This window comes from Calonectris borealis, chromosome 18 (genome assembly GCF_964195595.1).
Source record: "Calonectris borealis chromosome 18, bCalBor7.hap1.2, whole genome shotgun sequence".
Taxonomy (NCBI): Eukaryota; Metazoa; Chordata; class Aves; order Procellariiformes; family Procellariidae; genus Calonectris; species Calonectris borealis.
In genome coordinates, this window is record NC_134329.1 from 9,122,682 (window position 1) to 9,148,607 (window position 25,926).

Consider the following 25,926-nt stretch of genomic DNA (forward strand, 5'->3'; position numbering starts at 1 on the left):
ACGCGCCGCACGGTTTGCCAGAACCTGATTGGTAGTGGATGGAAGGCGTGCGTAAGCCCGCCCCTTGAGCAGCGATTGGCTTCCCAAGTGCCAATTAGCCTGGCGGTAACGCCCGCCTTCATGAGGTGCGCATGCGCAAAGGCGGCCCTCGGTGGAGGGGCCGGCATAGAGTGGCATCCGCGTGCGCACCCGAGCGCGCCTGCGCAGTGCGGGGCGCAGGAGGGGGCGGTGGCGCTCGCCCCGAGTCGCCTGAGGTAAGAGGCGGCGGCGGGGCGGGGGGCGGCGTGGGGAGCGTCCCGGGCCCGCGGGGAGCTGCCCTCGGCTCCTCCCCAGCCCCTGCGGGCTGCGGCGAGGCCCGGTTCGTGACTTCAGTCCGGCGCGGAGGCGGCAGGCCTGGGAGGGCCGGGGTCGTGGCGCGGGGACCGCGAAGCCGCCGGTCGCGGGCGGCCCCTGCCCTCGCCTCGCTACCGGCGTGTGGCAGCGTGCCCCTTCGGGCCCTCGGCGGCTGTCAGCTCTGCTGGTATCTCGCTGCTCGCTTTGTCCTGGAGGGGTGGGACAACAAATGCAGTTGTTACGAGTTTTTCAGCAAAACAGTTGCTTTAAAAAAAACCCGGAAGATTAGTGTTCTTATTGACACAACTCTTCTGTAGTCTATGCTTAAAAATCTCAAAAGCAAAGCTGCTTTTTTTTTTTTTTTTTAGAAATAAAGCATTATTATCTTAAGGTCTTCTTTGCATTATAAGGCAGGTATTTTTTGGAGACTTTTTGTGCTAAGTGAAATCTCGAGAAAACTCTCTTGTGTCTTCTAGGTTTAGTCTTTATAGCTGCAGTGTCAAGTAGTAGCAATAGGCTTACAGTGAACATGATTTTTTACCTTGACTTACCTGTGAAGACCAGGCAGCTCGCAGAGTTGTCAGTCTTGGTTTCAAAACAAGCTACTTTAAATGGGCAGTACCCACATGAAACCTGCTTTTGAGTAAAGGCTCACTTCAGAGCTAGGTAATAGTTCTGCTGATTTTTTTCTGCATGTTTTTGGCAGCAAAAAAACCCGTTACTACCTTCTAGTGCCACCAAGTGGACATCTTTACTTGCCAATAAAAGCTTTCTCGAAAACTATTTTTATTTCAACAGTTATGTTCAACTTTTATGGATGTTTATTGCTAAGTGCCACTTCTTCACATGCTGAAGTATTTTCTTCTGAATCAAATAAAATATTTCAAGCATAACAGCATGTATTGCTTTAATTGCTCACCTAATGCCTTGTTGAAGAGTGCTGTTTGATAGCCATAGAACCTGACATTCCTCGTTATCCATGAGGATAACACATACTTCCATGCATACTTTTCTGCCTTTGTTAATAACTTGACCTGGGGAAAATCGCCATGTGAAGTAGTAGTTGAAAACCCGGTGGTCTGTTTACTCCTCCATTCTTTTTCCTCCATCAAAGCTATACGATGGACTATATAGAAAGTTATGAGAGTAGAGCAGGATGGGGAAGCTTGTTAACAGGATCAACACAGAAGAATACTTCTGATTTGAAACGGAGTTTTCCACATTTGCTATATTAGACCACTCACCAAATCCTATGCACACTAGAGCCTGACCTCAAAATTTGGAAACCACTGTAATGGAGCAAAGTCAAAAGCCAAGTCTAGGTCATGTCATCTGTTTAGATAAGGATTACTCTGTTTCCTGTACTAACCCAGCATTAAAAAGGAATCTCAGAACTCAAAATCATAAATCACACTGTAACTGTAAATATACATACCAGAGTTCTGCTGTGTACCGTTAGTCGGGTGTTTTGGCTGAGCAGTCATGCATCGTTCTTGCAGGTAAAAATCCATCTTTGCATTCTGACTTGTTTAAACTACTTGAGCTGTTCTGCCAGATCTGACTTCTGATATCCATATCCTTGGGACAGAAGTGTTCTACATACAGTATTGGGGTTTTTTTGATTGTTTTGTTTTCCCTCTACCTCCTCTTTGCAGTCTTCCATGACTGTAACCCAGCGAACTTGGGAAGCCAAGACGTTATTAGGCCAGTTACATTATGTAAATTTGCTGCTTCTTCCAGCAGAGGTTTCTTGCAGTAGTTCAGAGCCCTGTTTAAAGCAACCTGCCCCTGCAGCAGGATTCCTGCACCCTCACCTGCCCTCCCTTGACGTAGTTCAAGCATGTGTCGACATGTGCATTGGAGGTACTGTTGCCAGCAAGACGCAACCTGGGCATGAGCGGAGTGTCCACAAAGGCTTCCCAGTCAGACGGTACAGGTCAGACTGCAAGACAGAAATACCCTCTCTTTTCTCGCCTTTTTTTTTTAAGATATCTTTAGTATTTTCCAAGTGTTGGTAGGAGTACTAATTTATTTACTGTTTTCCAGATCGCTTTCAACAACAAAATAATAATCTTGACTATTTTAAGAAACCTAATTGCAATGACAACTGAAATTCCATTTGGAATGGTAAATATTTCAAGGCAAATGCCTATGAAACTGGTTCAAATATCCTTGAAAATAAATCTGAGTATCAAAATATCGCTCAAGACATGCAGCTAAACTAGATCATCTTAAGACAAGGATTCTCATGGCAAACTCCATTCCCCACCTGTATTTCAGGTTTCATTCCAGAGAAACTGTGTCCTCGATTCTGTATGAATGTTCCAAGTTTATTTCATTTTACATTCTTACTGAGAGAAGTACGAACACCGTCATGGAGACCATGGATTTTGAGGAAGCAGCAATTTTCTCTGCCCAGAGTGCCCTTACTTCAGGCAGCACGAAAGAAGAACTCTCTCAATCTCCTTGGACTAACTGAGGCAGAATTAGAAGAACAGTTTGTAAGAGGTGATGGCCCAGGAGGTCAAGCCACAAATAAGACAAACAACTGTGTTGTCTTGAAGCATATTCCATCTGGAATTGTAGTAAAGGTAATTATATTTTATTTCATTAAGTCACAAATTGCATCATGTTTTCCAAGTCTCCTTTCATAGTAAAGCACAATCACAGTGCCAATGTCATGGAGGGTAAGTTTGTATGTATTATAAAGAATCTCAGCAAGAAGCAGTTTTGGCTATCAGTAGATTAATGAACTTGCGGTCATAACTGATCTTCCTGGCTTTTGACATGCAGTACTATTTTGTAGTTTTCGATAAAATGTATCTTCATTGTAGCTGCCTTTCAGCGGCAGCTGTCACATTCCTATCGCTCTTGTGAGTTAGTTAGAATGTCTTCCTTAACAAATTGATCATACTCACTTTGCATTCTTTTTCAGCATTATTCTTACCTACTTCTTGAGGATTAATACTTTGAAATTAATCTTTGCTTCCTTATCACAAGGAGAAGACACAGTTAAGTTAAACTCAGAAAAAGCTTTCCAGGGTAATATGGAAGCAATCTTGTTCACTGACAGAATTAAAGATTAATGCAAAAGCCAGTCTGACAAGTTACAGTAGCAAATAATTATTAGACAGCCTCTCCAAAATATGTCACCTGGATACAAAAGTTCCAGTTCTTGGCAGGAGGATGCTCTTGGCTTGGGGGAGAGGGGAGTTTCTTTACTATAATGGCAGGAATATGTAGACTGAAAGGGAAAGCAGACGAATAAACACGTTAAAGTTCCAGTAAAAATGTCCTATTATATTTCTTCAGTGTCATCAAACAAGATCAGTGGAGAAGAACCGAAAGATAGCCAGAGAAATCCTGCAGGAAAAAGTTGACCTTTTCTACAAAGGTGAAGATAGTGATATTTTTAAAGAGAAGAAAGCATCAGAGAAGAAGAAGCAAGAGAAAAAAAGAAGAGCAAAGGAAAACCTAGAAAGGAAAAAGCATTTTAAAGAGATGCAACAACTGGATAAGAAATAAACATGTGAAATACTGACTTGCCCTAGTAGGGTAAGGGAAACGTTTGTCATTATACCTAAACAGAGTTTTCAAACGAACAGATGATGTAGGGCTTCATAAGCACAACTGAAATACTGAGTAGTGACCTGCTATTAAAACCGAAGTGATAAAAGCAGTCATGTATTCCTACTTCTGTCTGCCATCATCTCATTAATCCCATTTAGCAATCAGTTTTTCTGCCAAGTTCACAAGATGATAAACAAATCCTTGTTAAAAAGGAACTATAAACTTTCCACCGTTGTTAATAGAGACAAAAAAAATTCCATAGATCGCTTTCTCCCTGGATGATACCTTATGATGCTTCGTAGGAGATCCAACACGTAAGGAGAACAGCCCTAAAAGGTTGTAACTTTCCATCCTTACTCAGGGAATGCCTCTGCTGACATAAATCCTTTAAGAACAGTGACCAGGTTTAGACAGTGGTTCTGATGGTGTGAGCAGACACGCTGATGGAAGAGGCACCGGTCACTGGTTGCTTCCTTCAGATCTGTTAGCTGAACAAATGCTCTCTCCTACTCAATTCTGAATGAAGTTTAAACAGAAGCTTTATAAATCTTACCTGGAGTGACGATGAGCATTGGGGGGGGAAGGCAGTCCTGCAAGTGAGGGTTGGTCAGTCGTGTTCTTCAAGTTCAAAAGTAACATTGGGTCATTACAGAGAAAGAACAACATGCGTTGGAAGCTGCCTCCCAAGGCAACAGAATCCAGTTCATCCAAGCTGTGAAGTAATTAACCTTGCCTCTTAATACAGTATTTTCTTCAAGTATCCATAGCTCCGTATGTATTAGATATCCCAGATATCCTATCTTCCTTAGGATTTAGATTTGATTATACAATAGTGAATGACAGTCATTTATTATGTTTATGCTGTGCTGCAGTTAAGCTTGCGCATTTTGGTATCTTCACTCATTTTGACAGTTTCCCATTTTATGCAAACACATGCAGCTGCTTTTCCTTTGTTACTGTTACTTTGGAACCACTAGTGAAGTATACTTTCCTATTTTGATCCTGTTAAGAACTCTTAATTGCTTAACCAGAACTTCTCTTTAATTTTTGCACAGCACCCTCACCGGCCGCCACCAAGTTCTCACCTTCAGCAGTGAAGGGAGAGCGCTTCAAGAACTGAAGCCACAGTATGTATTTTGAAAGCAATGGAGACTACAAGCAACAACACCGTCTTCTTACAGAGATCGACAGCATCTGGACTGTACCACGGATGGAAACTCTCCAGCAATCTGCAGGCCTGTTCCCTTGTCTGTTCCCAAACTTGAGCCTCCTGCATGAAGGTTAAATCTTTATCTGTTGAGAGTTATTGTTCATGGAGTATGAATCTGATTAAACTGACTGTACATAGTTTTAATACAAACTGTTAATGAAAATAAGCTTTATTACGTCAAGTAATAAATACATACAAAGATGCAAATAACAGTTTTAGTAATTTATCCAGAATTTTCGTTTTTTGGCAAACTTTAAACTGAAATCTCCAGCCTTAATGTAGAAATTAGCTTTCCAGGACCTTGTTATTATTTAATAGGTTTCCCTATTTTCCATATAACTCATGCACTTTAAATGGACTTCAAAGCACTAACAGTCATGCAAATGTTTATGCAAAACGAACAAAAAAGGAAAAATAAGAGAAAGGGAAGGTTATTTCTAAGCAGGGTCTATGCTGTATGACAAATTGTGACTTAGCAGACTACTAGGTACAGCATGCTATTCTGCATTTATTAAAAAAAAATCCTTAGAGCTTATGTCAAACTTTGAAAGATTGACAGTTTGGGGTTAAGTGAATATAGTCAAAGGAAAAAAACAGAATGAGACTGTGGCTGGATAAGAAGAGAACTGAAATATAGCCTGGGAGAGAAAGAGCATTCCTCTGCATGCAGTTCAGTTTTCATGTTTTAGAAACATTTTAGGGAGTTTTAATGTCTTTACAAAATGCAAACCCTCAGTAAGTTGAAAAAATCCTTGTTTTCTCATTCTTAACTATACATTTGGGCAAAACAAGAAAGGTAAAACATTCAAAATAAAGGAAATTTGTCTGAATGTTTCAAGAGTCAAAAGGAATAAGTGTTACTTTTTCTTCATTAAGAGATGGAAAATCTTGCAACTGAATTAGTGGGCTAGGATCTTGCATTTCGTTCCGTCTCAGCCAAGCATTCCCGAACTAATCCTCTAGCATGAATAATGCCTGCAAAAGAATTGTACGTATTTTAAATCATCTCATTCAGGTCACATTTGCAATGACAGTCCAGAGAAAGGTTTACGTATTTCTGTCCCGAGTTGCCAAGGCTACCACAGCATGCCTCAGAAAAGGGAGAGATCCCTCACTTCCCAAACATCAGCTGCTGCTAAACTTAAGTTTGCTTCCCCAAACTGGCACCATAAATTGAAAAGGGACTAAACCAGGAATCAGAGCACGGTCAGATTTGTAGGTCTGCAGTGACAGGTATATCTTAATGTCCAGTGCAGGCCTATTTAAAATCAGAGACTTAACAGAAAGAAAAAAAAATCATCTTACCTACTTAATTTTGCTACAGTGGAAAGAAAAAAAATACAAAGTTATTTGGGGAGTCATTTTAGCAAGCTCTTCAAGTCTTAATACCTTGGAATAGTTCTCCTCGGAGAGGATGCATCAAAATCCAAGCCTTCATAATACTGCTTAAACACAGAAGTTGTGTCTCTTGTAAGAATAAGAAGAAATTTTTTATAGTGTGTGCAAAAAGTTACCTTCTAACACTGGCTCAGCTCCCAGTGTAAATCATCACCACTTTACATGCTGCCATATCTACTCTCATCTGATAGACATAATGTGGAATTTTCCACTACCAGTCCTGTTGCCTTGAGTTCCAGCAATCTGGACCTTGATTCTTAATCCTAGAACTAAATCTAGATTCATGTTCACAGAGCTGCTGAAAGAACAGAGCTTGAGAGAGATTTTAAAATGAGAGACGGACAGATTTTTCTACATCAAACGAGGTTATATTTTACTGACAGAACAAGATAGAAGGCGATTTCTCTGCTCAATCATGCTCCTTAACAAGGTGGAGAAAGGACAATAAGGCAATAGATGAGGTTTAATCTCTATTTAGAGATAATGAATTCTCTTTCTAGAAGGCTGCTAGCCCAGATCACAGCAACGGCCTTTACATCCAAGGACTACTGACTTGGGACTTGACAGGTACAGACAAGTAAAGCTGCATCCTGCAACTGTGGGATGCAGAAACACGTACTCAAAGCAGTGCATTAGGATCCTGGATCTGGTGGCAGGATGCCCAGTTTATGCAGCAGAACTACCCTGAATTATGTAGAACACTGGGAATTTGGCCAATTTTAAAGGTCAGTAGCCTCTGTGCTTAGGAGCGGGTGGAGCTGGGGACAGGGACTTTATTCAGGAATAACCTCCGCGTGGCCATGGAGGCTGCAGTCACGTGGCTACCCTCAATCACTTTTGCTCTCACATTTGCACATGCTCCTTTAGCCATTAGGCTCCCAAAATGGAAAGAGAGGTATGTTTGTGACCAAAAGATGGCAGCAGAAAGTATTTATTTGGGATTCTTTGCAACACTGGCAAGTCACAGTGGCCGCACTGAATCTTAAACCTACGTTAGCCCTCAAACTAAATACTCACTGCAAGAAGCAGCAAAACAACAACCTCACCAAACTGAACCATTCAGTTCAGAGAACGTCTGCATCTCTCCCGGTCTCTCTCAAGATGTCCCCATTAGCCTATTGCCATTCATGATCTATTAATACTGACTCAGGCAATGCAATAAAGAGAGACTCCAGCAACATTGATTTTAGCTGGGCCAGATTCCACTTACCACTCATCAGCAGACTTTATTGCATCCTTTCCCAGAACAGCTACTAGTCATTTTATTGCATGTCATGGCAGATATATTACTCTCCCGTAATGGTTGAGCCTTAAATAAAGCTTTGTAGTCTTGGGTAAATGTAAGGGGGATTTGCAAGGTGGTGAAGTTAGTCTGTTACAGTAACACTCCCATTCAGAGTTGAATGCATGAGCCCAACCCAGCACAAGGACCAAGGAAAGGGAGGAAAAGGTAACTACATTATACTGGCAAAGGACAGAACTGCCACCCCAAATGGCCTTTCAGGGTCATTTCAGGAGCTGGAGCAGTGGAATGTCCCTCTGCTCCTTCAGAAATATCCCTCTCACGTCCCCTGCAGAGGACAATGTCAAGCTGATGTCAGCAGTGGGGCATGCAAGGGTTTCTTTTACACTGCAAGGAAAGGGCATTTATTACCCCTTTTAGCTGACAAAGCAAAGCTAAAGAGACCTCATCAGCCAGGCCTAAAAGCTTCTATGTCCCTTACTAGTGGACTCTTAATGACATCCACTTGACACCAGGTAATGGAGCCTAAGCAGCCCAGCACTCCACAGAGAGGAGGAAGGTGTGTTTGACATCTCAGTCTGAACAGCCTTCACTGACAACCTTTTTTTTTTTCTGCAGCTCTTCTCTCCACCAGCCTCAGTGTGAATTACCACAATGTAGTATTTCTTTAGGCAAAATGCACTTCAGTAAAGACTCTTGGGTCAAGTAGATGGGTGATGTATATGAGAAAAAGTAAACAATGCTTGGTTGTATATTTTGGAGACTGGCAAGAAAAGGGAATTGAAGGGGCAAGTAAGTCACCAGTAACCTAGCAGCACATACCCATTAGACACCTTAAGGGTTCTAAAATAAGGTTTGAATTATTAACTGAAACTCCCCTTGTGCACATGAAACACATTTGGTCACTGGTTTATCTATCAAATACAGCGTAAATAGAGTATCCCAAGGTTTCAGTTGCTTGTTTAGTTTAATGATGAGCTCAAGACAGCTGTCTCCTTTCAAAGGAAACAGTTGTCATGAAGCTGAATACAAGTAGTCAGTGCACGAAGTGTATGTGACATAACTTTTTTTTTTTTTAATAAATTTAAACATTACCTCTTTTTAGTCTCTCCATCGCACTTTTACTCCCAGCGTATGTGGGTCTAATCTCTTTTCCTAATTCTTCTATGATAGCTAGAAGTTCTGCATATTTGCTTTGCGGTACTTGACTGCTGCTGGTACCCTGTAGTTGAAAGTAGATTAATCTCAAGTAAATACCGCTGAAAACAAAATAGTTACAACAAACAGCAACTGGAAATTCATGGAGGACCAGAAATAGCCCTGGAAGCCACTTTTTATAAAAAAAAAAAAATCAGGTTTATTATATAAACATGATTTTCTTTTTGCGGTTGCTGCTACAGTTGGACACAATGCTACGTGCTCTTCAAAAATCAGGATCAACTGGGAGGATGCAGATTGGGACCTTAGGTGGGACAGAAGTTAAAACAGTCCTGCAAGAACAGCAAACTGAGAACTGCTTATTTAACTCTCTTTCTGCTTTTTCAATGTTTAGGTGTGTATTTTGTGGAGAAGTTAGCTAAGCAGGGAGAGTGAGAAGCAGATATAAACAAAACTGCCCATATGATAAGGGAAATCCTATGAAGTCAAAATACATTTCACAGAAAGTTTACCGCCGGATTCCTGAAGCAGCCCACAGGACAGTCTGTGAGACTGAATTTTAGAGTATAAATTTGCCAAAGAAAAACAGTATAGAAATATTCATTTTTTAACACATAATTTTGAAATCTACCAAATACAGCATGAATAGAGTGAGACCAAATTCGTGAGACTAAATTCATGAGACTAAATTTTAGAGTATAAATTTGCCAAAGAAAAACAGTATAGACATATTCATTTTTTAACAAGTAATTTTGAAATATGTTAGAGCCCTTATGATCAGAACATAACTGAAGACATTTTTCACTGTGACTCAGAAGGGATGGGACTAACAGTTAATTAGTAACCAATCTCACTCAGCACTCTGCTTAGTCTAATTTGATCCCAAGACACTGCGATGAATCAGTCTGCCATTTGGGTTTGATTTCACATCTTGGTGGGAGGGAGGAACACCTCAGATTACAGGCCACAATCCATGCTACTATGCAAACGTAGGGTCAGTGATCGGATTAAAGAAAAACAACAAGCAGAGCTGTACCTGCATCCCTTGTGTATAGCCTAGAGATGGGGGTCCGTAGTCATTTAGAAGCTGTCTGTATTGCGCAGATGTTGCCATACTTGTGGAGGGAGAGTGAACGCTCCCAGCTGTAAGAGAAAAAAAAAATGTTATTATCTAAAGATTAATTAGTCTGTTACACTGGGACACATTTTGGATCACTTTTTTCTAAAGCTGTGACCTCTCACCTTTGTCTAAGCCCGCTAATGCCATTTCAGAGTCACGCTATTTGCTAGGAAGAGAATGGTTAAATTAATGCTTCTCTAACGTTTGCTGTACATTTGAAAATAGCACAGCCTGCAACATTATCAGTACAAATTGTTTGCCTAAAAGTGAAACAGTGTAGCATGACAGGTTGTTCTGCCTAGACAAACTGTAAATATTAAGGAGCCCTATTTTTGCATATATACATTCCACATAGATGAGTCTAATGTACTGTACTATTTTTACTTTTTCAGTGCAAGTTATCTGAAAGTAATTTTGCAACTCAAAGTGTCATCACATGGTCAATGCAAGTTACCCTCAGTACTATTTTCAGCCAATGCCAAAACTATTCATAGGGAACCGTTAGTTGAGGTATATCAGATCTGCTGCTCATTGTACGACATCGGAGGCGAAGAGTGCTACCATTACTCCTCTTTGTGTGATACAAACATTTTTAGCCAGTCATATTGTGCTATATAAGTAAACCAAAGGAAAAATAACATCAGTTCCGGTTATGGTTACTTTTTCTAAAGTTATAAAAGACTATATTCAGATCTACACGGTTTTGAGTCAGCTAAGAGTTACAGAAACAGACTCTAATGTGACCATTGCCAAACTGCTCCAGAAATGAACAATCAAAACACTTCTTCCCCCTTGCCCCCCAAGGGTAAGAATCTGGGTTTGAGAAAAAACTTTTAGATTTTTCTTAGGGGGCTTAATTATGCTGCCCATTTCACAACGGTGTTAGAGGACCTGCTGATTATGGACTGTACACTCAGGACTAAAGGAGCATTACACCATTCAACTTGTTCACTCTTGCAGCTGAAGTGCCCCTGCATCCACTGATGCTGCTGTCTTTGCCCGTAGGCACAGACACAGACTGCCCGCTGTCTGAAATCTTCCCCCTTACAAACTCCTTTGCTGAAAATTCCCAACTGTCTTTCTTATGAGGAACAGATCTCATTTACCAGCCTTCATTTAAATCTAAATTAAACTGATGCTAAAAGTCACTGGGGCTCAGAACTATATAAATCTCTAGCTTTGTTTTAAAGTTGCAAGTGATTTCATTCATATTTTCCCCTCACTACAAAAAGAAAAAGCCAGCAGTTACACTGTAAAAGGCACTGCTGAACATACTGGAACAGACTCTTGTCCTCAGTTGGGAAGTCTCTTTCCACTTCAGAATTAATCACAGAGTATCACTGTGGTGTTGTCTTCATTACAAGAGGAGAGCGTGTTCTTAATTTTAACTACTTAACCGGATGTGAAATCCTAAAAAAGCTAAATTGCACTGGTCACTAGGTCACCTTAAAAAAAGCAAGGTTTTTCTCTGTCTTTAACTAAAGCTGCTGAATTTTATGGCATTACAATCTGCATTTCCATTGCTAAGGTTTCACATTTTGCTAAAGCCTAGTAAAACCCAAAAAAACTAAACAGACCCATAGAGTACGGCACTGTGAAGGAACACCAAAGTTGTCAGCTATTCTCTCAATTAGTTCTTCACATTATCAGCTCAAAATACATGCACAATTGTAAGATTTCTGTATGTACAACTAAGTCAGTATTTCAAGTCCAGATGACTGAATTTCAACAATTATCAAACATGACACAACAGCAAACCGCATCTTTCCTCCAAGGACTTCAAAATGCTTCAAAAACATTAATGAGCTCCTTGTGCTGCAAGGTAAGAAGGTTTAATTACATCAATTAAGCAGAGAAAGACTTAAGCGATTTTTCCTCATGTACAATAAAACAAAAGACTCATCCTGCAAAGACTTGTTCCTGAACTGTTATTGCATTACATACAAGACCTGGGAGCTCCAAACTGCTTCAGAATTAAGGCAAGGACTCTGATGACCAGGCTCAGGAATCCTGCTCTACCCACTGAGCAAACCTTAGCTGCAGCCCATGCGAAACAAAATCCAATTTATTGCCACCATATTGGTTAATGATAATATAGTACAGATAATTTAGGGATTGTTTCAGATTATGTTGGCTTAAGCAATGACACGTGCTTGGTCTGTACGAAATAACACAGCAGGGTATGTCTAGATAAGAAAGAAAACCCTACTAGAAACATGATGTGCCAAGACAAAGCAGCGAATCTAAGGGCTGACTGAGAAAGTTTCACAGATGTGAAATCCAGCAACATACGGCGCTGCAGTGGACAGTAGTTGTTCTCAGCATGGGAGCTTGAATCCAGCAGTGACTCGGTCAACACTGAATGACAAAAACAAACAAGAACTTTCAGTAGGCAACTATGAGTAAGAACCTGCCGCCGGAGTTGGAGCATCGCTCCGGATTTGAATTAGCAGTCAGATCAGTAGAGTAGCGTCGCCTCGGCAGCCAGAGGTGCTGTATTGTCTACTGTACCCACGACATATGCAGAGCTGTGCTGCAGACACTAGAGGCCATTGCTGAGTACGGCATGCCCTGCCAAATGACAGATCGTGGTAACCATGGTGAGTTTACCCGTTTCTTTGCAGTCTGCATCAAAAATGTAATAAGACATAATGCCATGCGCCGACCACTTTATCAGCAGCAGCAGGCCCAGAGAACAAAGAAAAGGATTTGACTTGGCCATGGTACCAGCCTCCATACACCCATGTCAGAAGTTGTGCCAGGCAAACTCAGCTGGAGGGGGGAAAAAAATGAAAAATCCTTGATTTCACCTCAATTTAAGATGATGCAATCATGAAAATGAAATTGATTGTGGGGGTATTAGTATCTCACAGGGTAACGGACCTTGAGTTTTTTGACCTATCACTTTGTATGTTAATCTCAAGGAGAAGCCCTGGGTCTTGGATGACTATTACTCAATTAACCCAAAATACATCTGCATGTCTGAACATCCTGTATATCTCAGATTAAAAAAAAAAAAAAAAAAATCACCAGCTATTGCTATTATAGTTAGCATGAAAAATTAGGCCAGGAAGTCCCAGAGTCAATACCCAGTCAAAAATCCGTGTGATGATTAGGTATTCACTAGAGAGAAAAAAGGAGGGGGGATCTAAATTGAGGCTTGCTCTCTCTCGTTAAAATGACAATGGAGACAAGACAGTTAAGAACTGACAGAATTGAAAAGGGGGTGTGCTTGGTACTGAATTTAAGTGACACCCTGTATCACATCCCAAATTGTCTTAGTGCTTGCTGCTGTTTAAAACCTAAATTAATATACACACTTTCCTCCCTCCACTTTCCTAATTAAATGTACACAAAACCTTTTATATATCCATTTATTCTTGTGCCAACGTCTTTTATTTCTGTATTCAAACCGAAGACTGCCAGAAGCATTTTTCCCCACAAAAATATAGTGATTTTCTTGTTAATCGATCTTTATTAATTGGGGGGGGGGGCTAACAATACAGCAAACAAATGAGATTTTTGTGTCAAAATCTCCTCCTTCCAGGAGTCTCTCTGAGCCCAAATTAACACCTTGGGAGACAAAGGATCTAAAATCAATCTTTGTTTGCCTAAAATCCCACTGACCAGGAATCTTGCCATTAATTTCTGATATGTTTGTAGGGATCCCTTCAGCTCCTTTGCTACTGTCTCCAAGCCTGAGCAATGATACCAATTTGCTGATCTAAGTTTTAATACTTAATTCTATTGCTGCTGCTTGCGGGAAGAATAACTGGGAAGGCAGCTTACTGTGCACCCTGCAAGGAAGCAGTGGGAGCAGGAACGCTGGGGTACACTCACCTGATCCACTCCCAGCAGATGCCATGGCATCTACACAGCTCAACTGCCACCCTGTTTTACTCTCACAAGCAGCAAAGTAAAATCAGGAATATTTACTCAACTCACCGAGTTACTCATGTAGAACTGACTTAGACAAGCCAAGAGCCAACCCCATTGGATACGTGTTCCTCTACTACCCTGTACTTTGTAAGATCGTATAAAACTGCATAGGTAAACTCCTGCCATTTTACAAACTCTTTCTACACATGAACACGACAGCACATAAGAAGAAATACTTGTAGCCTGGAGTTTATCCAAGGTACATGGTATAGTCTGTGGAATCTCACTGCTTCTACCTCTATTTCACAGTTTCTTCAAGCTGAGGTTGCTTGCAACATAAAGGCTGTTGCTGTTTAGATGGCTAGCAGTCATCACCTCTTTATACAAAGCCCGGTGCTGGGGGTTACTGCCTCTGCCACACAACTGGAGGACATTCCTCATCTGCTTCAGATGATGGCAGTTTGATTCCTGACAGTATGCGGTATGAGACAACCAGGCTGGAATATTTTAACTGAGAGGATATAAATTTTTCTGTCCTAAACCGGACAACTTTACAAGAAAACACATGAGAAATGTTCATGTAAGCTGCTCTGCCAACGTACATTGCGAGGCATCTTCAAGCACAAGGGGAGCAGTAACATCTTCAAACAGCACAGCCATTTCTGCAGCAAGTATCTGAACACAACCTGAATCACAGTTGTAGCATTTTGGCTGACTACAAGAATATTTGATTCCTTAGCCCTCTATGCACTTTGGTTCAAGTTCAACAAGAACTCCTTGCCATCCATGGGACACCACATGCATGTCTATACAAGCAGATCTACTGCACAACCAAGCCACACACTGAACTCTGCAGGAGTTCCCAACCCAGAGTGAAAACAGACAGCCCCCATTTCCCCCAACCTTCCAATAAATTTTTAATTTAAAATAATGGACCCTGTTCTCATTTGCACAGAACATTCGTTATATTCCTTGTATTTTCACCCACTATTTCCCCCTTAAACAGCCCTTGTGGTAGAAACAGACCTTTCTTTGAATAAAACTATCTCCTTTTAAAAAAATCCCGTGCACACACACATAAATATGTTCTCAAGAACTAGGACATTCTTTATCGTAACAGCCAAAGGCCTTGCTCTTTTGATCTATCACACTCTGGGCCCTTCCCCTAGTACTCTCGTTCTATTTAATCTTTCGATGTGGATAACGGTCATGTTTTATGTCTCCTCTTCCTACGCCCCGCCTTTTTTTTTTTTTTAAATCAGAAAAACAAAAGACAGTCACTTGGACTCCCCATCACTCTTCTTTTCTAGCTTAAGACATAGGATATTTCTACACGAGCAAGTTATTTGGCACAACAGGAAAGGATCAAAAGATGAAAGCATTTGGTGCATGTACACCACATGTAGTTGGGGTGAGTGGGTACGACTTAAGACTCGATTTTAGTCCGGTCCCCCAGACTAAGTGTCTGTATCGTGGGTATGGTTCAAAGCTGCCCAATCTTTGGTTTGGACGCTTGTGTTCCCACTAAGGGATGAAGCATCAGTGTTGCACAACTGGAGCAACTTCTGGTTTACTTTTAGCCAAAAGGAATCAAGTTAGCATGAACCAAAACCACTGCAGCTCAACCAACATGTGATGGGTGCAGACGATGAGGAGATTTGCTTATTGTGAAAACTACACCATTGCTCTGAAGCTAAATACTCAGGTAGTCAAAGCCAAAAATGCCAGTTTTCTGTACGTCCAAACAAGTCCACCTGAAAATTGCTAATTCTGACACGTTTAGTGTGCTTCTTTTCAGATCATTTTTAACTTCACATGGACTTTAAGAAATCGGGGAACCAGCAAATTTCAGTTAGATTGGAGGGGGGAGTGTATTTCCTATAAATTATCCCCTCTGCTAAGGCATGAGCACTTTGCTTTCTGCTCTGCCTACAAACAGTATTCTTTCCAGTACTCCCACTCCAAAAACAACCTCTCAATATGGACAATATCAAACATAAGCTATCTCTATAAAGGGCGACAAGCAAGCCATTTGCTCATGCAAGTCTGCACTGCAGTCTTAATAATATAAGGAATAGCTTAGTGTTCTTGCTATCATTTCTGAGGACTGAATGAAATCGGTCTCTCCAGTTGCAAGCTACAGCCCCAGTTAGGGAAACTATTTTCATTTCACCTCTCCGTGAGAATTTGCACTTTTCACCAAGAAACTTCTGGTTGCTGTGAGGCGCTGCAGGTGCACTGACAGCCCTGTTGGTCCTCAGCTACAGCAGTACCCATTGAACAGGTCACCACTTGCTCATGCGGAGCCAAGACGCAGCTCCTTCCCTTGTCACAGTCTGCTATAATTTGTTTTTCCAGATCCTACATACAACAGTTTTTAAGCTTTATTGCAGGAACAGAGTTTTGTCTTGAAACCAGACATTTCTGCAAGAATTAGAATAAAACCAAAGGAAAATCCCAAGCTGTTTCTGCTGGCTTCTGTATCTTAAAACTACTTTTCTCTGACCTGTGCATACTCTGAACAAAACAGGAATGCTGGTGAATATCCACAGAGCCAGAAAACACATGGAAACAAGGGGAAAGGCAAACTACAGACCAGTTCACAGCTTGTGTAACTCTCTCTGGTTCCACTGAAGTCAATGGAGATGCTCTACTTCACCTGAGCAGCTGGCCCTCTTACAGAGAAATAGAGTCAAACAATATGAAACACAAGACAGACGAGGAGGAAACTACTTCGCAGGATTCAGTATGATAAACAAGAGAATACAAACAGATCACAACATGGCTGTTTAGAAAGGGTAACAGAGGTTCCTCTGGGACACTGCAGGGTCAGGTGAGGCTGTGAAGGCAGAGCCACAGCATCGCAGGTCCCTAAGAGAGCGCCTTTTTACCGCCCAGGTAGAAAAGATGCTTGGGCAGGAGATTAAATAGGGCTCCCCAAGCACAGTTTGGAACTGACAGCCTGGGGTGCTACACACAGGGGCCCAATTCCCAGAGCACAGGCCCTCCAGGAAGGTGACTGGTAATTCGGACAAAACACCGCAAGCCTGGTTGCAGACACCCTGGGCCAAGTGTCACCACTGACCTGGGCAACGGGGAAGAGGAATAGGCACCAAATTCTGCTGTAACAACACATTCTTCTTCCCTCAGCCTGGTGTAAGGCAGAAGAGTCAGCACCCAGATGCTTCCAGCATCCTGAGTCACTTGTGGAGCAGCTGCATTTTCCTCACCCGCAGTCATCCCCGGATCTGCCGACAACCCACGGAGGCTTCCTCCCCATGTTACCTCCCCCCCAAACAGCTCCTCTCCCTCAGGACTTTAGTCCAGGTTTTTGAGTCCCCAACATGCTCCCCTGCAAGAACCAGTCACCCACCAACCACAACTGCTTCATCTCACTGATCCACTTACTGAGTGCAGTTTAAACATGATTTTGCAGAGTGGCCACTCTCAGTCTAAACTTGAAAGGAGTTAGCTCTGCAGCAAGGACGCAGCTCCAGGAGCTGAGTCGACACTGCCTTTCCAAATACTCCTGCACCAGAAGCCCTGCACTGCAGGGAAGCAGCATTACCTCCCGGAGGAAAATCCCTGTGAGATCCACAGCTGGCCAGAGCCCTCCGTCGGCCGAGACCAAAATATTCAGCATTCATACAGAGAGGCTTCTGCAGGGCTGATTTCAGGCCAAAAGGGACAGATTTCCTGTTTTCCTCTCCTCTGCAGGACGGGGCGGGGGGGGGTCCTTCACCCCAGGTTTGGAAGCAAACCTAGGATTTCTACTCCTGGCTGAGGGGCATTTAATTTAAGCACAATAGAGAAGCAATCTCCTTCAACTCAGAATTAAGCTCCAGAAAGGAGGGGGCCATTTGCAGTCATATCACTCTGAATGCGATATGTGCAACTGCAAGGACTGCTTTGTCTAACTCCCTTGGCCTTAGGCCACGGTGCTGGCAATACCACTAGCTAGAGGAAGAGCTGGTGCGTGAGGATAATGGCAGAAGACAGGGAGGGAAGAGAGAGCCCATTTTGGATTCAGAGGAGGACGTTCTTTCATTGAAAAGATTCTGGGGGTGTTGAGGATGATCCGAACTCAGAAGAGAGGACAACTTAGACAGGAATAGTTCCAGCATGACAGCAAACTGCTGCTAACTTGCCATTACGAGGAAAAAAGGAGCGGGGAGGGGAAAAGGGAAAGATAAAACTGCATGAAAGAATCTAAAACCCTGATCGCAGCCGGAGCGTTAGAAACCACACAGACACGGCAGCAAGAGGACTGGAGACAGAAACTTCACCACTCAGCTCGCATTGTGAGCGGCATGTCTGACCCGGGATTTTGCAGTCCTTACTCGCAGCGCAGCCAGACTCGGATCCCCCCCATAGCATGACCTAATCCCCACCCCTCACCCACCATCGCAAAATACCACCTTTGTTTTCCCTGCAATTTTACGGCTGTTCCGGAGAGCAAGGCACAGGTTCTCGTGGGAGCCGACAGGAGAACGGTTTCCCTTGCTGGGCTTTGTTTTGTTTCTTTTTTCCTCCGGTGACACTTCTGCTTTTTGTCAAACAATCCTCAGCACATCCCCTGCTTCCTGACCCCGTTGCAGAGCAGCGCTCGGGCCCACGGTGCTCCCCACACACAAGCCGGGCACACCGAGCCTTTACACGCTCGCAGCCCCGCCGAGCTCAGCTCCACACAGGAGCAAAGTGTCTGAGGCACAGGGGACCTCGGTTCATCCACCAGCTGGTGACGGTTCCTTGCAGTAAAATAAGATTGCCGCTCTCCTGGTAGCTAGAGTAGAGGTGCATCTTGTTGACCCCTTTCGTTCATCAATCTCCCAGGATTACAACCACAAACGGCGCTGTAAAAATCACCGAGGCAGATTTCCCTCCCTCCTAAACCCAAGTGCAAAACTTTCCCTTCTCAACAGGAAAAAAAAAAAAACAAAACAGCCTTATTTCTGGCTGCGGATGGTCTGATGCCAGCCCTGCAGGCTGGGGCTGCGGGGAAGGGAGAAGGGAATATTATTTTCTTAAGTCAGAACCAACTTCTCCATTTTGGTTCTGTTTAATACTAGCCGACGCGCACAGATTAGCGAGATCCCCTTCAAATATCCCACAGCGAAGCAATTGCTGCTGCGGCTTTGTTCAGACTGCACCGACTTACACACACTCCCCGCGACGGAGACCCACTTTTAGAGCAAACACCTCAGCCCAAGAAAACACTCGCCTGCTGTAACCTTCGGAAATTAGGGAGGGGAAAAAAAAGGGGGGGATGTAGTGGAAAGAAAAAAAAAGTTAATGCCATCAAGGAAACTTTTTAGAGAGGAAAGTTGGAAAGACTCCTGTACAGATCCAAGGAGAGGAATAATTTTTAAAAAGGGCTTGTGTAAGAAATGAAGAGCAACTGCTGCCCCCCCTTCCAAAAAATCTCCAGCGAGGAGAGGGCTCGTCCGCCCGGGCTGCTCCGCGGAGCCGGGAGACTCTGCGGGGGGAGCGGGGACCGAGGCCCCCCTGAAGCGCTGGCGGCCCCCCCCGGCGGCCGAGGGTGCGGGGCCGGGGTCCCGGGCGGCCCCTCCGCCTGAGGAGAGCGGCCCGGGGCGGCCCCTCCGCCTGAGGAGAGCGGCTCGGCGGCCGCGCGCGTGAGGCGAGGCGCGGCGCGAGCGGCACTTGCGGCGTCCCGCCAGCAGCGGTCCTCGCTGAGGCGCCGGCGGAATATTCCTGATCCAGATCAATCAGCCGCCCCGGGGAGCCGAGCATGGAGGAAACCCGGCGGCCGGAGCCCCGGAGCGGCGGCGGCGGCGCGGGGTCGGCCCGGCGGGCGCGGCGCCTCCGCGGAGGGGCGGCGCGGTGCGGGCTAACGGCGCCGGCCGGCGGGCGGGCGCTGGTAATGGCGGCGCGGAGCCGGCGCGGAGCCGCTGCCCCGCCATACCGGACTGGGCAAAAACTCGAGTCCGGGGCTTCCCCCCCAGGTGCCGGTGCGGCACCGCGGCGCCCCGCCGCACGCCTCCCAAACTTGCCACCCAGTTGCCGGCGCGGACTTACCCGGGTTGAGGGGAGTCCCGGGGATGTGGGCGTTCAAGTTGGGCTTGTAAGACATTCCCAGAGACATGGCCAGCGGGAGGAGGAGAAGCGTCCTGAAATTCAGTGAAGCGTCTCCGTGTCTCCCAGACACTTTGGGTTGTTTACAGCAGTAGCAGCACCGGCAAATATGGCCGTCAGTTATATTGACACCCACAATGCAATATATCATCCATACATCATGAGGAGACGCGGATCCAAAAACTTTGGGGGAGACGAGGCAGCCACCCGCCGCGGCGGCCCGGCGCCCCGCGCACCTCGGCGCGGAGGGGGCGCGGAGGGGGCGCGGCGGCGGGGGGTGCCGCGGCCATCCCCTCACAGACAATGGAGCTCCCCTCAGGGACGCCGCCGTGAGAGGAGCCGGGCGGGGAGGGGAGGGCGGGCAGGCGGGCGGCGGGGAGCCCGGCGACGGCGAGAGGGGGGGATGTTTTAATTAACTTCGGAAAGTTTTGGCACAACTTCTCATTTAAATCGGCTCTGCCCGCGCCGTGCGGCGGGGGGGCCGCGGCCAACAGCCCCTGTCAGAGGAGAAAGGCTGACGCGTCCTTCAGGGTGGCCCAAGTGTCGCCGCCTTCCCGCCTCCCCCCCCTCACCTCAAATCAGGCATTCACCTCTGATTTATTCCCCGTCTCCCCCCGCTAATTTCTATGGAAAATACCTGTTGATAATTTTAGAATAAAACATGTTTTTTTTTCCAGATGCCGCCAAGGAAAAATCTGCCTTTGCTTTTTTTTTTTTTTCCTTTTCTTTCAAACCACTACTTCTCTCCACTTGAAGGTTGAAGGTTAATGTAGATTGCAGCTTCTGAAGGATTAAAAAATAAATACAAATCTCGTTGATAATTGACTCATTTTCTGCTTGCAAGCAGCTGTAAAACTTCCCCACCAAAAAAAAAAAAAAAAAAAATTTGTAGGTTAAATTATGAAGCTTTCCAGCCTGCATCTGCCACTTCAGAACTCATCCTTTTCACTGCAAGATACTCAGGTTTGCTCCTTCTGTCTATTAATCTCAAACACACCTCTATAATCATTAAATTACTCCAGCTTTATACCAATATAACTGCTTGGGACCTGGACAACCTCCCCTTCGGTCCCCAGCCTGAGACCCACCAGATAAGACCCACGTGTGTATCTTACCAGAAGCCACTCTGAGATCGCTGAGGCAGTTGGTAGTTTTATTGCACGTGCTAATTAATGTCTATCCAAGGCGATACACTGCTCTTAATGCTGGTGACAGCAAACACAGAGAGCCTGATCCTGCTCCTTGGAAGTCAGGGGCAAATTCCTTTTAAGTGACACTGATTTAGGCCCACAGTATCTCTTACTGTGGACTGCTCTGCAGAGGGAGGCGGGTAGCATCTCCGTTGCGGAGACATGGAAATAGTCACGGAGCAATTCGATGATTTCCTCAGCATAAAGGAGAATTGAGGCAGAGTGGGAAAAGCGAGCCAGCCTTTCAACCCCCCCACCGGCTCATGCCCTAGCGACTGCAAACTGCATGAAAGAACCGTCTAAAAATTATGACTGGTACCAGGTGAAATATGTGATCTTGTTAGGGTTTTGTGTTTTATCTCCAGTCCGAGTGCATGACTCCAGCTATCGTGGCGAAGCCCTGAGTGGCACAGACTATCCTTACATCAACTGATCCAACGGTCTCTTAGAGAGGGGACCTGAGAGCCCCAGGCATACAATTACATGCTCAGTGACAATATTTTCACACTGGTGCTTGAGGCTTTAACTGTGTAATTCTTACTAGAGTCCGGAAAGATTGCACTGGTAAGGCCTCACATCCAGCATTGTGTGAGCGAGAGCTTTGCATCCCTAACGCTTCACTTCCAGATTTGTAAATAACTGCCTTTCTGTTGATTCCTGGAAGGCCAGCGAAGTCCTGCAGGCGAGGGCCATGCCGCTCTGGGATTTTCCATTGCTGTGCGGTTGTTTACAGTCACACCAAGTGAGTGCGAAATGGGAGTGTTCTGAGCTTGCCGTGTTTTTCACGTCTTTACACCAACTCTACAAAACTGCACTCAGAGCAACGCTGTGAAGAACAAGATCCCCTGTGTTTTGCTTGGGTTTTATAATGACAGCTTCAAAATATACAATATTCCGGGGGGGGGGGGTGTAAGGAAACGATCCTGTAAAGATTATCCTTTCTTCAGCACAAGATACTGCGAGCTTTGGAGCAAACTGTGAGGGTCAGGCTCGATGAGATGGTCAGGCTTCTAGGGCCACATTATTTGACCTGCAAGCGGGAACCCAGCAGTACCACATCTCAGTATTTTACGTTTGCTTTGCAGTCTCTGGGCACAGGTAGCAGTGGTGGCACAAGACCCAAGACCCTGTTAAATGACAACCTTACTGCTTGTCCTCAGGCGCTATCGAAGCTTCAACTGACTTTACCAGCTGCCTCTTGGTTTTTTGCAGACACCGCTAAAGTTGGCTTGGGTAGGAAGTACCTGCAAGTTCTTCCTATCTGCCATGTGCTCTGTGGATTCACTTCAGTTGTTTTGAACGAGGTGCGGCCACAAGAATAAAACCACCATCGTGCTGGGGCCCTGGGCCGACTGTTTAGTGGGGTGACCACAGATTCAAGCTCCCTTGGAGTGGCTGCCTGCAATTTAAACCTGTTTTATGTCACAAGCATGGCTTGCACTGCTGAGAGTTGTGTTCTGCACATGCAAACCCTGCATCGAGTCTAACAACTACAGTTCCAGCAGCGTGCATGCTCCAGGCTGTTTGCAGCAAGCCACAGGTCCCTGCTCTGCAGACTGATGGCAGAGTCTTGTTTACTGGCAGCAAAAGCAGCTCTTAATCACCAAGTGGCCAAGTCATAGGAGCAGGAAATACAGCAGAGCCATTTTATCACCCGTGATATTTTCAAGCCTTCTCTACACTAAAAGGTAACTTGAAGATAAATGTGTGTGCTTATGTTTTTCAGCAAGGGAGGATGGACAGTAAGAGGTGCCTGTCTCCAGTCATCTGCAAGCGCAGATGATATATTTTCCAGGTATGGCTACCTCTTCTCAGTTGCATAAGATCTGCAACATTCACCCCGTCCCCCTTCTCTTTTTCTTTTCTTTGTATTTTCTCTGTTCGCTCTCCTGGTTTGACTTTCTCACCTCTGCTCCTCCCAAACCACTGGGAATACTCAGCAGCCAGTGTTTCCACAGAGTAAGCCTTCCAGCCCCTGCTTAGCCAAGCTCTGATTGATCTCAAGGTTTTCCCTTCCCAAAGCTCTGCGAGGTTGGATGCCGTACCCCTCTGGCGAGGGTGTAAGGAATACACATGCAAAGTGGGATGTCGGAAGGCGCTGGCAGCTGGTTGTCAGGACGGCTCTTCCCGGTAGAGCCAGGGGCCTTGGGCCACGCTTTCAGACAAACTTGTTTGTCCCCTTTTATCTGGAAATAAAGCTAAACAGCCATCAGTGTCTGCAAAGCTATGCTGTAACACTCTTGGAGACCTGCAAATGGAGAGCGCAAAGTAGGCTTGTTTCTTATCATCTTGGATTAAATCAACAATGAGAAGAATTAAAGATGGCACAGCAAGACCCTGGTTTTTTTCCTGGCATGTCTTTGACGTGTGAAACATTACATTTGCGCATTAATTTCAATATAATTAATTGTTGTCAGGTTTAATGAATTGAGGACTTGGGGATGTTCTAACTGTCCTTTACCCACCACAGAGACCCGTGTAGCAGCAAGGGGAAAGAGATGGGAAGTTTGTTCCTTTTTCTGGAGAGAGTTCATATTCAAATATTTATCCCCACATTTCTAGGGACCCAGCATCATACATAAAATAATCATAGATGCACCTACTACAAGTTTCTAAGCACTAATTTAATCTGCAAACTCCAAGCACTAATTTAGTCTCCAAACTGCTCTCTTGTGCTAAAACTAAGATGACCATCCAAAATGAAGTGAAAAGTCTCTGATAGGCCTAGGCTGAAAATTAAGCTTTTTAAGTCTTGAGTGAAGGCAGGCTTAACCTTGTTGAAGAGCACAAGTGATAGATGCAAGTGAGTGTTAGCTCTAACAAATAACATTTTAAAAAATACTTTACAGAGCTGAATACCTTTCTTACTGGGGTCGTAATGAGCCAGCACCTCCCGGTGCAGAACACCTCCTTCCCCAGGCCCTGCTCCAGGGACACCTCACACGCGCCTGGGGCTGCCTGGGACACTGGCACAGAGGGAAAATTGTGCATTTTATCCTTTTTGGCTCCATTGTTGCTCCCTTCTTATCGCCTTGCTGCAGCTCCTTGCATTCATGTCTCTGGTCCCTACAACTGCTTCCTGCTGATGGTACAAGGTTTCCCTCCTGCTCTTTTTGTTCCCAAGATAAAGCTGACAGCCCTTGGTGTCCCTCCACTGCGATCTGCTTTTTGGCTGATGTTTGCTGCCTACTGCCCCATCCTCACCAAAATGCACGAGAAGCACCCAATCCTGAAGAGAAATACAGGTTCTCTAGCTCTACCCTGTTGCCTTTTCTTCTCACACCTCAAAATTCCCCTGGAACCTCCGGATTGCTCCCCCCCGTGGGAAACAGTCCTCTGAGACCCTCTGCGATACGGAGTGCCGAAGCCGAAAGTGCTGCGGCAGCAGCCGTGCGCCAGGCCCCAGGAAATCCTCTCCCAGCGCCTGGCCCACGTCAGCAGACAGGCTTGCAACAATTTCGGATCGAAGTTTGGATGCCTATTCCGACCAGGCTCTCCCCTTAAATTCTCCCAGACAAACTTTTTCCCAGCCTAGCCCTGCTCCCCACTTTCAGATGGTTCCTCCCAGGCCAGATGCCGTATTATCTGGAGCGACTTTCCCTCCCAGCCTTGTTTTCCTCCTACTCCTGAGTCCTTTGTCTGGCTGCCAAGCGGAACAGCCCTGCCAGGCAGACAGCTGCTCAGCATCGCCGCGCGGGTGCTGCCCTATGGGCTGAGGAGCCGATTCCAGGCTCGTTCCATCTTTGAGGGGGACGTTCTGCCTTCGAGATGGCGTGTACCAGAAGGAGAAAAAGCAAATAGCACCTGTAAAGCTGTCGGAAGAGACTGGAAAGGTTTAAGATGAAGAGGCCTTAATGCTACTCTGGGTTTACCTTCGCGACAGCGTAAGCAGCAAGCCTGCTCTCTCCTGCTCCGGCTGGAGGTCTCCCTGGAGGACCACAGAGCGGGAATGAGAAGTTTCCAAGCCCTCAGCCACAAAAGCACAGGCCTGGAATCTCTCTAATGAGACTTTTCCTCTTTGCAGTTTGCCAGGCAAACAAGCACCAGGCACCAATATCAAAACCAGCCCAGATTCCAATGAAAACCAGCAAAGAAAATAAGAGCAGAAAGGAAACAGCTTCGTTTTGCTTGTTAAGAACAGGCAAATAAAGCTACTGAGCCCCCCTCAGCCAGCAGGAGAGCTCTCCCTGCCCTGCCGAACAACGGGGTGAAGCCGGGCGCGCTGCCCGGCCGGGGGCTCGGGCCAAGGGGCTCCTCCTTCCTCGCTGTTGCTTGCAGGGACGGATTATCGCGTTATCCCCACGTTACAGGGCTTCCCTGCATCGTCTTACCAGACAAACCAGCGCTCCACCCTGCCCGATTCCTTCAGTTTGCCTGGAAGGACTCTCCCTTCTTGCCCTGCGGGCTGGACTCTGGTTACCCTCCCACTGCTGAGCCCTTGAAGGCTGTGCCAAGGCGGGCGGCCCGGCCCAGGGCGCAGCGAGCTGGCACCGCTGGGCTGCGGCACGGCCCTGCCTCTGCCTCCCGCCCTGTGCGGCTGTGGGCCCGGGGCAGGCAATACCCCACCCTTTGGCGGGGGCAGAGGAGGCTTGGAGACTTGCTTTCATCCCAGCCCTGTCTGGGAAAGCTCCTGAACCCGCTCTGCGTCCAGGAGCTGAGGAATCCACAGCAAAGCTGAGCGCTGGCTCGCCTTGAAGTGCTTCCCGTACACAGGCTGGTGTCAAACACCCAA

The 25,926-nt window shown here is 45.4% G+C and overlaps 2 protein-coding genes across 8 annotated transcripts; one reads left to right on the forward strand and one right to left on the reverse strand.

Annotated features, from left to right (window-relative positions):
• Nucleotides 1–137: 137 nt before the first annotated feature.
• Nucleotides 138–8,856, forward strand: MTRFR (mitochondrial translation release factor in rescue). Of its 3 annotated transcripts, XR_012676466.1 has the most exons (5): nt 705–2,269; nt 2,614–2,924; nt 3,646–3,888; nt 4,959–5,183; nt 8,373–8,856. XR_012676466.1 is itself a non-coding variant. In XM_075167792.1 (4 exons), exons 2-3 carry the CDS (start codon nt 2,649–2,651, stop codon nt 3,856–3,858), a joined length of 489 nt encoding a protein of 162 aa, XP_075023893.1. In that variant the 5' UTR covers nt 138–254; nt 2,614–2,648; the 3' UTR covers nt 3,859–3,888; nt 4,959–5,951. The 3 variants fall into 3 exon arrangements, 2 of the variants coding, with proteins under 2 accessions (XP_075023893.1, XP_075023892.1); XM_075167792.1 differs by lacking the exons at nt 705–2,269; nt 8,373–8,856 and adding an exon at nt 138–254 and having other exon boundaries at nt 4,959–5,951; XM_075167791.1 differs by lacking the exon at nt 8,373–8,856 and having other exon boundaries at nt 4,959–5,951.
• CDK2AP1 (cyclin dependent kinase 2 associated protein 1) lies at nt 5,267–25,548 on the reverse strand. 5 transcript variants are annotated; one of them, XM_075167797.1, is made up of 4 exons: nt 25,526–25,548; nt 9,949–10,055; nt 8,850–8,976; nt 5,267–6,088 (listed from the first exon to the last, which is right to left on the reverse strand). In XM_075167797.1, exons 2-4 carry the CDS (start codon nt 10,024–10,026, stop codon nt 6,021–6,023), a joined length of 273 nt encoding a protein of 90 aa, XP_075023898.1. In that variant the 5' UTR covers nt 10,027–10,055; nt 25,526–25,548; the 3' UTR covers nt 5,267–6,020. The 5 variants fall into 5 exon arrangements, with proteins under 5 accessions (XP_075023898.1, XP_075023896.1, XP_075023894.1 ...); XM_075167795.1 differs by lacking the exon at nt 25,526–25,548 and adding an exon at nt 24,054–24,266; XM_075167793.1 differs by lacking the exon at nt 25,526–25,548 and adding an exon at nt 19,948–20,444.
• Nucleotides 25,549–25,926: the final 378 nt, after the last annotated feature.